Genomic DNA, 12,688 nt, shown 5'->3' with positions numbered 1-12,688 from the left:
TACTACTGGCCTGTCCCTCACAGGCTCAAATGCGTAATCCATGCGGCCATTAAAATTACTCATTTTCGTGTGTATAGGAAATGCAGCTGCAGCTGCCTATATACCTTTTGCAGGTCCTACCATGCCAGTGACGTCATCAGAATTGCCAGCGTTCTTATACTAACAAACGCAATTTTTGTGTTGCTTAAAAAAAAGCTATATTGATATTTTTAATTAAAAAATGTTGTGTAATTTACTTTTAATTGTCATAACCAACACGTTATCAATGTTGATTCTTTCAGTTCAGTTCATCTTTAAATACCCACAGCCCATCCAGAACAGGTGTTCACAATACCACAATCACAGACGGACAGTGACAGAAATAAAAACTGAACCAAAAGTCAAAGAAAAGGAATGCCTAGAAATGTATTTGTAATTAATTCAATGCAAATGAACACACAAGAACAATGCAACTTCAGTTAAGAATCATCAGCTTTATTACCTTACTGTTTTGTGAAATATGTGTGTTAACATTACAATAGTTATTCAATACAGGTGTTGTGGAAGAATATACAAATAAACCTCCAAACGCTGCTGATGCCTGAAGAGAGGTTTAAGAGGACCTGCAAATAAAGATACTGACCAGACGGGTATAATTGAGAGCCAGCAACCTTTGGAGAACATGGCAGATGACCATGATTTACTGGAAAACTAGATCAACTTTAGGACTAAACTGAGGGGCGTTTACACGACATTGTTTTCAACTCAAAAATGGAAATCTTTATGCGTTTTTGCTGTTCATTGACAAAACAATGGCGTTTTGGGGCGTAAAAAAAAAAAAAACGGGTTGGGTTTCAACTTACACATTTTTGAAAACGATACTGCTACCGTCTCTGTGTAAACTATAAAACGGTGATGTCTTGCAGAGTTGCCCAGATGCTTTTGTGCATTTTGACTTAATGCAGATCATGTCTATTTCGATCCAGTTGCATTACATAATTAAGTTATCAGTGGTGATACAAATAGTTTGTCAGAACTGCGTGCTTCTGTTGCTTTCGCAATTCTCACATTTTAATAGTAATGTTCAGATTTGGCTCACATTCAGCTGCAGTGTAAATGCAGCCTTGATTTTAAAGGTCCCATATTGTCAAAAATGAAATTTCCTGACTTTTTTCATGATAACAGAGGCCTAGGGAGTATGTAACTGCCATATAAGTTTCAAAACAGTTAATCCACAGACAAATGCACACAGCCTGCATAATGTAGCTGTGCCTTTTCACAAGCCGTTGTGACTTCCGTAAAAATGTGATGTCAGAAGTACTCAGTCACCGCCTTCAATCCCACCCCAAGCACTGCCTACCATACCCTACCTTCAGTCGATGGATGTAGAGACCTGCACTCCCGCGGGACCCAACGCAACAGAGTACGGTGCAGGACTAGATTTGATGGCCGAGTGTGGGCGTAAGGTACACGTGTGTGTGCGGGTTGTGGGACAATAAAAGGATTTGCGGGACTCCCACAAAATAGAAATATCTAAAAATAAAACATCTAAAATGTTGCACAAAAACAACAAGAATAACTAAAACAAATAATAAAAACGATTTACAGACCAGAATGAGCTTCTATTTATAACATGTTTGCGGCATTGAGCAATGTAGCCAATCACAGACATATGTGTTGATGTCTTGAACGCAATGGCCAATGAGATGCATTTAAGATAGAATCCACTCAACGCTCAAAACTGAGTTTTTGTTCATTGCTGAATTCTGCACGCTGGCAAATCCTCTGATTATAACAAACGAAGTGTTGCCATTATGAAAGATTTATTGTGCGTCACTCGGAAAACAACAGGCCAATCAGAAGAGAGGCCAAAATCGACCTGTTCTTGGCAGAGCTCCTGCGAAAGGGGCTGTAAAAATATATTGGGATGGTTTTTGGTACTTATACCGGAAATATATATTCTTAAGGACATCAAAACCTAAAATAAAACTTCAGAAAGGTGAACAATATGGGACCTTTAAACAGTTGAGTATTTTCTGGTGCCATTTTAAATTGCTGAGCCATTTGAAACTCTTTCCACATGAAGAGCAAGAATGTGGTTTCACATCTGCATGACTTTTCAGGTGTATCTTTAAGTGTAAAGGCAAAATAAATTTTTTATAACACTGTTCACACTTAAATGGCCTTTCTCCAGAGTGAATAGACGGATGATTTTTGAAATGGCTCCTTTTTCTAAATGTTTTACCACTTTCAGAGCTCTGCAATTTCTTTTCGGAATGAGTTTGCAAATGTTGTTTCAGGTTTAGTGCTCCTGTGAAGCTTTTTCCACACAGTTTGCAGGTGGACGGCTTCTCTGTGGTGTGAATTCTCATATGTTTTTTAAGGTTTCCTTTTTGAGTGAAACTCTTTCCACACAGTTTGCAGGTGTAAGGCTTTTCTATGGTGTGAACTCTCATGTGCACTTTGAGGTTTCCTTTATCAGTGAAACTCTTTCCACACACCTTGCAGGTGTAAGGCTTCTCTCCAGTGTGAATTCTCATGTGGACTGTAAGAGTCGGTTTATGTGCAAAACGTTTTCCACATTGAGGGCATGTGTAAGGCTTCTCTCCAGTATGAATTATTATGTGACTTTCAAGGCTTCCTTTATGATTGAAACTTAGTCCACACAGCTTGCAAGTGTACGGCTTCTCTCCAGTGTGAATTTTCATGTGCCTGTTCAGGTTTCCCACTTGGTTGAAGCTTATTCCACACTGTTGGCATAGGTACGGCTTTTCTCCAGTGTGAATTTTCATGTGGGAGTTAAAGTATTTTTGTCTGTTGAAACTTTTTCCACACTGTTGGCAGGTGAAAGAGCCCTCTTCAGTGTGAACTCTCATGTGGACTTCAAGGCTGTGTTTTCTGTTAAATCTTTTTCCACACTGTTGACAGGAGAAATAACTTGCATCAATGTGAATTCTTATGTGGTCTTTAAGGTGTCCTTTTTGACTGAAACTCTTTCCACACTGAGGGCATGTGAAAGGCTTCTCTCCGGTGTGAACTCTCATGTGCCTGTTAAAGCTTCCTTTCTGAGTGAAACCTTTTCCACACTCTTGGCAGGTGTAAGACTTTTCTCCGGTGTGAATGCTCATGTGCTTTTTAAGGCTTCCTTTTTGAGTGAAACTATTTCCACACTGTTGGCATGTGTAAGGCTTCTCTCCATTGTGAGTTCTCATGTGGACTTTAAAGTTTCCAAGTTGATTGAAACTCCTTCCACACTGTTGGCAGGTGTAAGGCTTCTCTCCATTATGAACTCTCATGTGGACTAAAAGATTGCGACGTTGATTGAAACTCTTTCCACAGTGTTTGCAGGTGAAAGGCTTCTCTCCTGTATGAATTCTCGTGTGGACAGTAAGACTTCCACGTTGAGTGAAACTCTTTCCACAATGTTGGCAAGTGAAGTATCTTGTAGTTTCTGTCTTTTGAGATCTTTGTTGAGGGGAAGTATTTTCAGTTTGTAAGCAACTAAATGTTTTTTTCCCAGTTATGAAATCATGTTTCTCAAACTGATCTTTTTTTTCCATTTCATCTAGTACTCCACTCTCCTCTTTCAGTGTTATCAGGTCTAGGGTAAAAAAAAAGAAAAGAAAAGAGAAATACAAGTTAACCCCAGTTTAATGGCATGAATCAACAAACATCAAAACCAACATGTATGCTAGATCCCATATGCACTAAGCTACAGAAAGAGGTGTTATATGTCTATAATATTAGAAAAAGTGTACTCTTAACTGTCCAGTTTTGCAGAATAACAGTAAGTGTGAAAAAACATTGGTCAGGATTTAAGCACAAAACCTGTACTTAAAGAAACAAATTACCTGCTTTTGGCATCTGATCATTGATACATCTTTTTTTCCCTAGTGTTACATCTTTCAACATTCCATTCCTCACCATTCTCTTAGATGGCTTGAGAATGATGTATACTGGTATTTGTGGACAAGCATTGGCATGGGTTAAGTCCTATCTATTTGACTGCTACCATTTTGTCTGTGTAAATGAAGAGACGTCTCATCAAACCCAAGTATGGAGTGCCACAGGGCTCAGTAACATGCCCTTTTGAATTTTCTCTTTGTATATTCTTCCTCTGAGCGACATTTTCTTTTTTCTCACTGATGCAAATTATACTCATTTCAATAGTTCTTCACAACCTACACTCTTAGAAGGAATTTATAGAAAAGTTTCACAAATTATGTGCAACACTAATTTACACAATTTTGGGTCAGTATTAAATAAAAACGTGTAGAAGAAATAACCTCTCACATTTTCAAAATTTACCCACAGCAGAATACAGTCAGTCCATAGTCTGTTAATGACAGAGACTTGCCTTTGTTTTTCCTTGCATATTGTTGCAAATAAAACATTTAATAATTACTTCATTAGGTTAATCGACTATCCCTCGGCTTCAAAACCACCTTTATACCAGGGAGTAGACGATTTGCGCCAGTGACTGCTAGCAAGATTCTTTGATTTAAGCTATACTTTAATATTAAGCAGCTTTCTATTGGACAACGCAGTAAATACAAAGCCACATTTTTTAAACTTGAAACGGATAAAATAAAATAAAAATTCCACTTTCACATTATATCCCTGATAGATTTCACACAACATTTCTCAAGCAATCTCACATGTGACTGCACATTTTACTTGATTTTAGACGTTGACAAAGAAATTGTGCCGGTAATGGTGTATTATAAATAGCATTGTGTCTAACATTATATTTATTACACACAAAATGGTCCATATTCAGATTGGTTAATTTCCTATGTTCTCACCAGATTGAATTTATCCAGGTAAGCACTGCAGTAAAACTCACTAAATCATTCATTCAATTATTCCAAATCAAGCATTCTAAACAACTTTAGTTTTTATTTTTGCATTATTTTGATCTTTTATTAGGCTGAAGACTCTCTGCCATTGCAGTCCCACCTCAACTGGGGTCTCATTTATAAAACCGTGTGTTGGATCCTTACTAGAAATGTGCGTGCGCCCAAAAGCCAAAAAATATTCAGACTTGTAAAACCGTGCGTACACCAGAACCTGCGCAGAATTCACTTTATAAATCCCAGTCAGCGGAAGATTGTGCGCACATACGTCTCCACCCCGAAATAACCATATATGGAGCTTACGCCTAGTTTTACTATGCATATCCTCATCTGTATATCATTTGCATATGCATATTCATCCAAGTGATACCATGTTTAACGGTACAAGACATTTGGAAAATATGAGACACAGATGTGCCGTCACATTACATTGCTAAAAATAATTTAGTAGCCTATCCTTGCCTTGTCTTTTAATAATAAATTAAAATAGTATAAAATACATTTTAGAGAAAGTTTCTCTCTATCTTTTCCACTGGCCAAATAGTATTTTTAATTTCTTTATTTTTTTAATGGAAACAGATAGGCCTTATTGTGCTTTATTGATCATTATTTGCGCAAAAATATTTCCTCAGACCATATAATGCGCCAAGCAATCCTCGCTGTAGTTAAAACACAGCATGCCACAGGAAAAGTGTTCAAAAGCATCGCATCCACTACACATATTTATATTTATTATAATATAAACAATGTTGTAACTTCTTGGTAATGATTTCATGTCATTTAAGTGCATTAATGAGAATGGCATATTTAATCTAAATGTGTATATCAGATGTAGCCTAACATCATATAGCCTAACTGCTCCTTCTCCAAAATTTTCCCGTCAAGTTTGCTTTTATAAATTCACAACTTGTGTGTCGGAAGGGCGTACGCCTTTTTCAGGGCCTGTTTTGTGCGTACGCAACGGTTATAAATGAGGCCCCAGGAAGGTGCCTAATATATCAACACATGGTGATTTCCTGCATGTGTCTCACTGTGTATTTGTCTCAAACAGCCTCACCACTGCAGATGAGCTGAAATTGGCTAAAGCCTTGATTGCAATCTTGAGAGCATGGGTCAGCTGTACACATCGTCATGTTTTGCGGTGACCGTCCCTGTGTCTACGGCTTCTGTCAAGTGGACATTCCCAGCCCTAAAGCGAATTAAAACTTATGCCAGAAATACAAGGGGACAGACTCGACTTTCAGCATTAACCTCGATAGAAAGACTCATTTCTGGAACTGAAACGTACAGATAACCTGTACAACAGAGTAATTGAAGTCTTCTTGAGGAAAGAAATAAGGATGGATTTTGTGTAAAAATAATCAGTAGGTTTGGTGAGTATTATTTTTGTCCCAGTTTTTTACGTGCTGAATATGATTTTCTTAATTTTTCTTGTCAAATTTGTTTTGTTACATCTACCCGGCCTTTTCCGAACTCACCGCATTAACCCTATAACTGCTGGTGCAAAATAAAACAGCAATATCAACAATTATAAAGAGTCTGTGCGCTATTAAAAGCGTATTAAGAGGTGGATTAATTTATGTAGGACACCACAGAAGCCCTAGGTGTGAAATGCACCGCCCGCCACTGATATATCTATACAACGGTTCTTTCTGGTTCTCGAATCTGATTGGCTGAGAGCCTTTTCCAGGCGTACGATATTTGCGCAGTAACAGCACTCTAACCGGTTCACCGTTTATATCACTCCGCTTGCGGCTACTGTCATGGCGGTCGAGCAAATCCACCATATGTTTTAAAAATATCATACTACTGTAGTTGTCACGAAATTTAGTTCTAAGAGTTTTTTAGGCAAGAATGTAGTTATTTAGTCCTCAAATATGTGACTAATATATAATCTTAGTGCCTATTTTACGATCTGTTGAGACGCTTTCGCAGGTTCGAGCTCCAGGCTGTCAGCGCTCATGTTCCCGCAGAGAACAGCGTCATCTCAGCCATTCCTTCGGGAATTTGCCGCTAGCTCTTATGTAGATAGCGGTTAAACATGAGATAAAATTAATTTGGGGTATATCAAACGGGCGATCTTCGATCTTATTAATCTATTGCTTGTTTCAGAGCAAATCGATTTTGGGGAACATTAAGTTTCATAATTATATTTAGTAGAGTTGAGCCGGATACTCGGCTGAAACGAGTATCCGGTACGGATAAAGCACTTTTGTCGAGTACGAGTATTATACGAGTAATACGAGTCATCTGTGCTCGGATTGAAAAAAAAAGAAAGTTATGTTGAGATTAGGGCTGGGCGATATATCGATATATTTTTTTATTTATTTATTTATTTTTTAATGCGATATGGAATTAGACCATATCGCATACCGATATAGTTCAAATTTGCGCTGTGATCCTTGCTCCAAGCAAGCTGACCCGGAGCTCTCTGCACTGCTCCCCGCGCCCCCGCCCATCCTTTTCCACTTTGCGTGCGTGTTTAGAGCATGTTATGTTATAACATGAAATAAAGTCTTTCACCTCAGAAAAACAGACTTTCTTGTCCTGTCAACTGTAGTCGTAGCGCACACTCAATTGCACGCGCAAATGCGGCGTCGCGCGCTGTGTATCCCCTCACTGTATATAAAGTGCAAAAGAAACTATGAGCATGCAACGCCGTTACGTTGTAAATTACACAAAATAAAAGTAATGCAGGTATGATTTTCATTCTATTTACCAGGAGCAGTTTCCATGTTTCATTAACAGTTCTTGTATTGTGTAGGCTATTCACCATGGTAACTGTCGTTTCCATATTAACCCCAAAATGCCACTATTTTTCTTTGTGTTATTTTTTTATATTTTTAAATGATTGTGGTGGCTCATACCAACATTGTATTAACAAAAACTAGTTTGGGACTGCTATTTAATACCTTTAGCATTGGCATAATGTTTATTTATTAGTACTAGTCTTTACTATTAGTCATATTCTTACAATTTATGTTAAGTAAAGGGGGACAGTACTTGTGTGTGTGTTAACAAATTTTGAAAAAAATAAAACATGAAAAATAAAAAATATTGGGATATATATATCGTATATCGAAATTCAGCCTAAATATATCGGGATATGACTTTTGGTCCATATCACCCAGCCCTAGTTGAGATGAAAACTCTTGTTCATTACATTTTACTTCATAATTGCAACCGCATGTGTTGTATTCATTGTTGCAAAACTTGTTCTGTAGTTCGTTTGTTATCGTGATCAAAACCATTGATCTGAAGCTCAATGCTGATGCTGTCATGTAAATATTTTTTTAATCAGCAATAAATATAACAATTTCTGATCAACCCATATCAATTGCATGCTTAAAATAACATACCGGTTAAAGGCCCGCCCATTTTAAGACAACCCGACTCACTTCCGGGTTAAATCCCGCCCACTTCCGGGTTAGGCCCCGCCCAGTCCGAGTACAGATACAGATAATTCATATGGTTAACAGATACAGATACAGATACAGATAATGCTGTACTCGCTCATCCCTAATATTTAGCCTATATTTCACTTGCTGTTTGTACGTTTGACTGAATTGTTTGCTTGTGCTTATTTCCTATTGTCTTTTATAATGGCTATTGTAGTTCATTTAAAAAGTGTTGTTCAATAAATAATATGCTGTATTTGCTATTGAGAAAGGATTGTGATGTGGACTTCAGTGAAAGTTACATTATTATGCCATTAGATGGAGGCAAATACTGTCTTTTTGAGCGAGTCAGAACAAGGAAGTTGTTTTAACGCTGTCATGGGAAGGACAAAGATGAACATATCGCTTTCCTCAGAGGACATTCAAACTGAATTTTTGGATATAATATTATGGACATCGACCTGAAGAATAAATGCTACATCAGATGCAGGTAAAACACTCGTTTAGTCGATCTCTCTCATAATACCATAATACTATACTCTGTCTACATAATACAACAAACTTCAATGAAGCGACTCAACGTTCCTTCATTACTAGTTCTAAAGTGACGTTGCAGAATTAGTAACGGACGCTTGAGCTCATCTGTCAAACTGAGTCTTGAATCCGTGGCGGAAGGAAGTAGTTCTGCACAAAAGAGGGTTTTTAAAGACACTCCGTTGTTGTGTCTTATTTACTTACGTGTGTCGTCGAACTGTTGTATAAACACATTATCACACTCGTACCCGTGTGAGATGAATATATATTTATACATCCCCAGACCATATTATCAGGGTATGTAAAAACAAATATTGCATCACAATAAATGTAATTGTGATTGTCAAAACATTTGGTAACTAAATTGAATTTTATAAAGTTTAGTGACAACATGTTACAATGTTTACATTGTACAATGACTGGTAGGATACAGTTTTTATTATTGCTTGACAAAAATGTCAAGATTTCAATTCCATTCTTGTGATTTGATTCCGATTTTGATTCAATATTGACTCATTTGGATACATGTTTATTTTACATTTTATTTAAAAAAAATAATCTCACCTAATGCTGTAAACATAGAGGGCCCAATCTGCTGGTATTAGTACAGGTTAAACATAACATTAAATTAAATATAATGCAGTTTTTGTTATAATAACAATTATTTAATGACATAAGTAAAAATATAATAAATATGTAATATAGTGCTCAGCAAAATCTCCTCTCAAGCTATTTTTTCTATTCAATTAACATGCTATGGTCATTAAATGGCTTTCCTGAGGTAAATGTAACGTTATGTGACATAATTGTTCTCCTGCTGTTATATATTGACCTCTTTCCGTGGTTGAAAAACACTAATTGGTCGATATTATGTATACTTTCGGTAAGTTGTACTGCAACTTTAAATAAAAAGTAACAGATGATCGGTTCACGTGCACTTGAATTGAGGCGCTCAGCGATCTGTCACGTCACATTTACAAGCACCAAACGTATTTTTGTCAGAATTTCGTAATAAAATTGACGAAATCTAAGAGCTGAGAATTAGTTTAATATTAAAAGTGCCTCTTTGCTCCGCAATTTTTCTGTGCGTGAGAAAATGGATGTGTGGCGTGAGAGCGTGTGAAAAGTGTCAATTGCGTGAGTCTCACGCTCAATGCGTGAGAGTTGGCAGCCCTGATATTATAGTCTCCTAAATTACTCAGGATGCCTAATACTGTCACAAACAAGTTAGGGTCATATCAGTTTGGAGCATCATTATGATTATAATTGTGCTCTTATGAACTATTCTAACTCAAACGTTCTGGGAAAATGTTTTTGTGGTAAGTTAAGCAAGTAAGTTTTGTGGTAAATAAGTGGTATTTCTAAAACACTGTTAGACAATGTTGATATTTGAAATCAACCCAAACAAACACATCCCTCTCTTCATTGCTCCGCCTCCACAACTCAGCCTCCAATCCTAACAGCCCTGCTCTTAGCCGATACCCCTGCATGTGAGTCGAGTGCGCTAACAATGACGCTAAACACCGCATTCACTAGCAAAAACAAGGACTAACTGGCCTCCGTTACGCACGCAATATAAGAGAGGATGTTTGTTTATCACAGTAGAAGAGCAACAAAATAATGCTTCACGAAAAATAAAGCGCAGATGATGAACGAATGACAAGGAAGCACAAAAAAATGAGCGTACTTAATAGTAACTACAAACAAGAGTTGGTTGCACGTTTGTTGTTGTGTCGGTCCGACTAACTTCCAAACAGCATATTTCAAATACTACTTACCCCACCTTTAAGTATTGGAGGAGGTCCATTATTTTAACTAACAGTGATGTCATACCTGCACCACTTAAGTTAGGACATTCATATGATATTCTTCAAAAAATATCATTCATTTCTGTAGAGCAGCAGATTTTAATAAGGATCAAATGACTGAGTTCAGCTTTGAGAATGAAACCAACCTGTTTGTTCCTCAGTTTCTTCTTGTTTCACTCTGAATGTTTCTTCAATCTTCACGTCTTCACTCTCCTCTTTAATAAACGCCATCTTTATAATAGTGTCATGTGGATCTCAGTCGCTTCACCAGGAGTTTTTCTGTGCGTTTAAGATGAGAATAATTAACAGAAATAAAAATAAATCCACACTAAATCTCTGTGTGTCTCAATCAGCTCTAGTTCAGTAGTTCAGTTAAGAGAGTCAGTCAGAGTGAGAGTTAATAGACTTGAATCACCTGATTAGACTAAAAACACTTAAAGATAACACTACAAATAAAGAACATAAATTAATTGTCTGTATTAATTTATGTTCTTTATTTGTGTTATGTTCTTCATGGTTATGCATTCACAATGTATATTTATTGATTCAATCATTTGTAGAGTATATTTAATAGACTGCACTTTTATGGACGCATTGGCAGTTGTTTCACAAGTTCTCATTACATATGTTTGTTTGTTCTGGTTGCATTTACACTGTTTTGATCAGCATGTGCAATACACAACACTATTTAAAAATTTATTTATTTAACACACCACACTTCTTATTTACATTTCCTTGCATTTGTACATACATACCATCTATTGTCTATTTTTATTTTATTTGTATATTGTGTTTTTTACTAATTCTATTTTGGTTGTTTTATTATCTGTGTCCTATCACTAATATTCTGTTTGTACTGTGGAAGCTTCTGTCACCAAAACAAATTCATTAGGCTATATGTGCAAACAAATCTGGCAATCTCTGATTCTGATGTTTTGAAAGAATCACCGAATCATTTTCGAAGCATTTGGTTCAATTGACTCGCGCTGCGTCCGAAATCGCAGTGTCTGAAGCAATGCATTTTACAGTTTAGGCTACTTCGCGACCTTTAAAAAGTACCTTCTACAGTATGAATAGGGTTACTATGAATGACATTCGGACATACTACTCTTTTTGCGCACTGTTTTTTGCATAATATATCGGAAAGTATTCGATTTCGAGTCTAGAAAAGCTCCGTTTCTCTCATCACAGTGTTAAATTCTTGTTTATGATAAACTGATTCACGATATTGGGAGCGAAATGAGACGCACCTTTTCTGTTAATCACGTGTGGATGCGATTTACTCACACAAAATAACGTTCATTTATGTTAGATGGAGCATTGCAATGTTACTTTCAACAATGTTGAATTCATTTTAAAAAAACAACACACACAACAATTGCCTACACGATTGAAATGCTTAAAAACACAAACCTTTCTTTAACCGTATCATAACAGACACCGGAGCGCGGCGCAGCCTTATGACGTCACGTCGCCGGTCATATCAAAATAAAAGTCCCGTATTGTGCATAGAAATGTAAGTCCATAGTGCATGCAGAAAACAGAGGTATAATATCACAGAAATAAATATCATTTTAAAGATAATTTAAATAGAAAACTATTATTTTAAATTGTTTTAATTTTTCACTATATTACTGTGTTTCTGTATTTTTGACAAGTACTGTATATTTATGTTAGCATTCTGTTCACTTTCTTCAGTATTTAAAAATGCAACGTGAGCATTTGAAATATATATATATATATATATATGGTTACACAGAAATCTGTCTTTTTGTGTATATATCAAGGCATCTGATGGGACCATTACCCAAAACATACTAACTTGACTGGAGGGTGGCTTCTGCACAAGGCTCTTTGTAATATAGTTTGGTGTAATCAGTATCGAAATATAAATGTATACAATTTAAATTCAGATACAGATATGTATAAATATTAAATAGTAAATATAATGTGATTATGTGACAATTCCTAACGTGATGTATTTGGTTATTATCATTCATCAAATGTGTTGTCTTCAAAGGTAGATCAGGACAGAGAAAACTAATGTGTGTCCCACCAAAGGCTGACGGTATAACAGTGTTTGCGATCAGTCAGTGGAGGTGGAAAGATCACA

The 12,688-nt window shown here is 36.6% G+C and overlaps 1 protein-coding gene across 2 annotated transcripts; it reads right to left on the bottom strand.

The window, feature by feature from the left end:
• Window positions 1–455: 455 nt before the first annotated feature.
• LOC311289705 (uncharacterized protein) lies at window positions 456–12,055 on the bottom strand. Of its 2 annotated transcripts, none has more exons than XM_084407933.1 (3): window positions 11,989–12,055; window positions 10,722–10,854; window positions 456–3,580 (listed from the first exon to the last, which is right to left on the bottom strand). In XM_084407933.1, the coding sequence occupies exons 2-3, from the start codon at window positions 10,804–10,806 to the stop codon at window positions 1,971–1,973; spliced, it is 1,695 nt and encodes a 564-aa protein (XP_084264059.1). In that variant the 5' UTR covers window positions 10,807–10,854; window positions 11,989–12,055; the 3' UTR covers window positions 456–1,970. The 2 variants fall into 2 exon arrangements, with proteins under 2 accessions (XP_084264059.1, XP_084264060.1); XM_084407934.1 differs by lacking the exon at window positions 11,989–12,055 and adding an exon at window positions 11,863–11,982.
• Window positions 12,056–12,688: the final 633 nt, after the last annotated feature.

The sequence above is a fragment of the Rutilus rutilus genome (assembly GCF_951802725.1).
Source record: "Rutilus rutilus genome assembly, chromosome: 4".
Lineage (NCBI taxonomy): Eukaryota > Metazoa > Chordata > Actinopteri > Cypriniformes > Leuciscidae > Rutilus > Rutilus rutilus.
The sequence above is the reverse complement of the archived record's forward strand: the minus strand, read 5'-3'. Positions and strand labels throughout refer to the sequence as shown.

Coding starts and splice junctions, on each gene's coding strand:
- LOC311289705 (XM_084407933.1), bottom strand. CDS start 10,806: ATGGCGTTTATTAAAGAGGAGAGTGAAGACGTGAAGATTGAAGAAACA. Junction 3,581..10,721: donor AGAAACTGAGGAACAAACAG/GTTGGTTTCATT, acceptor TTTTTACCCTAG/ACCTGATAACACTGAAAGAG.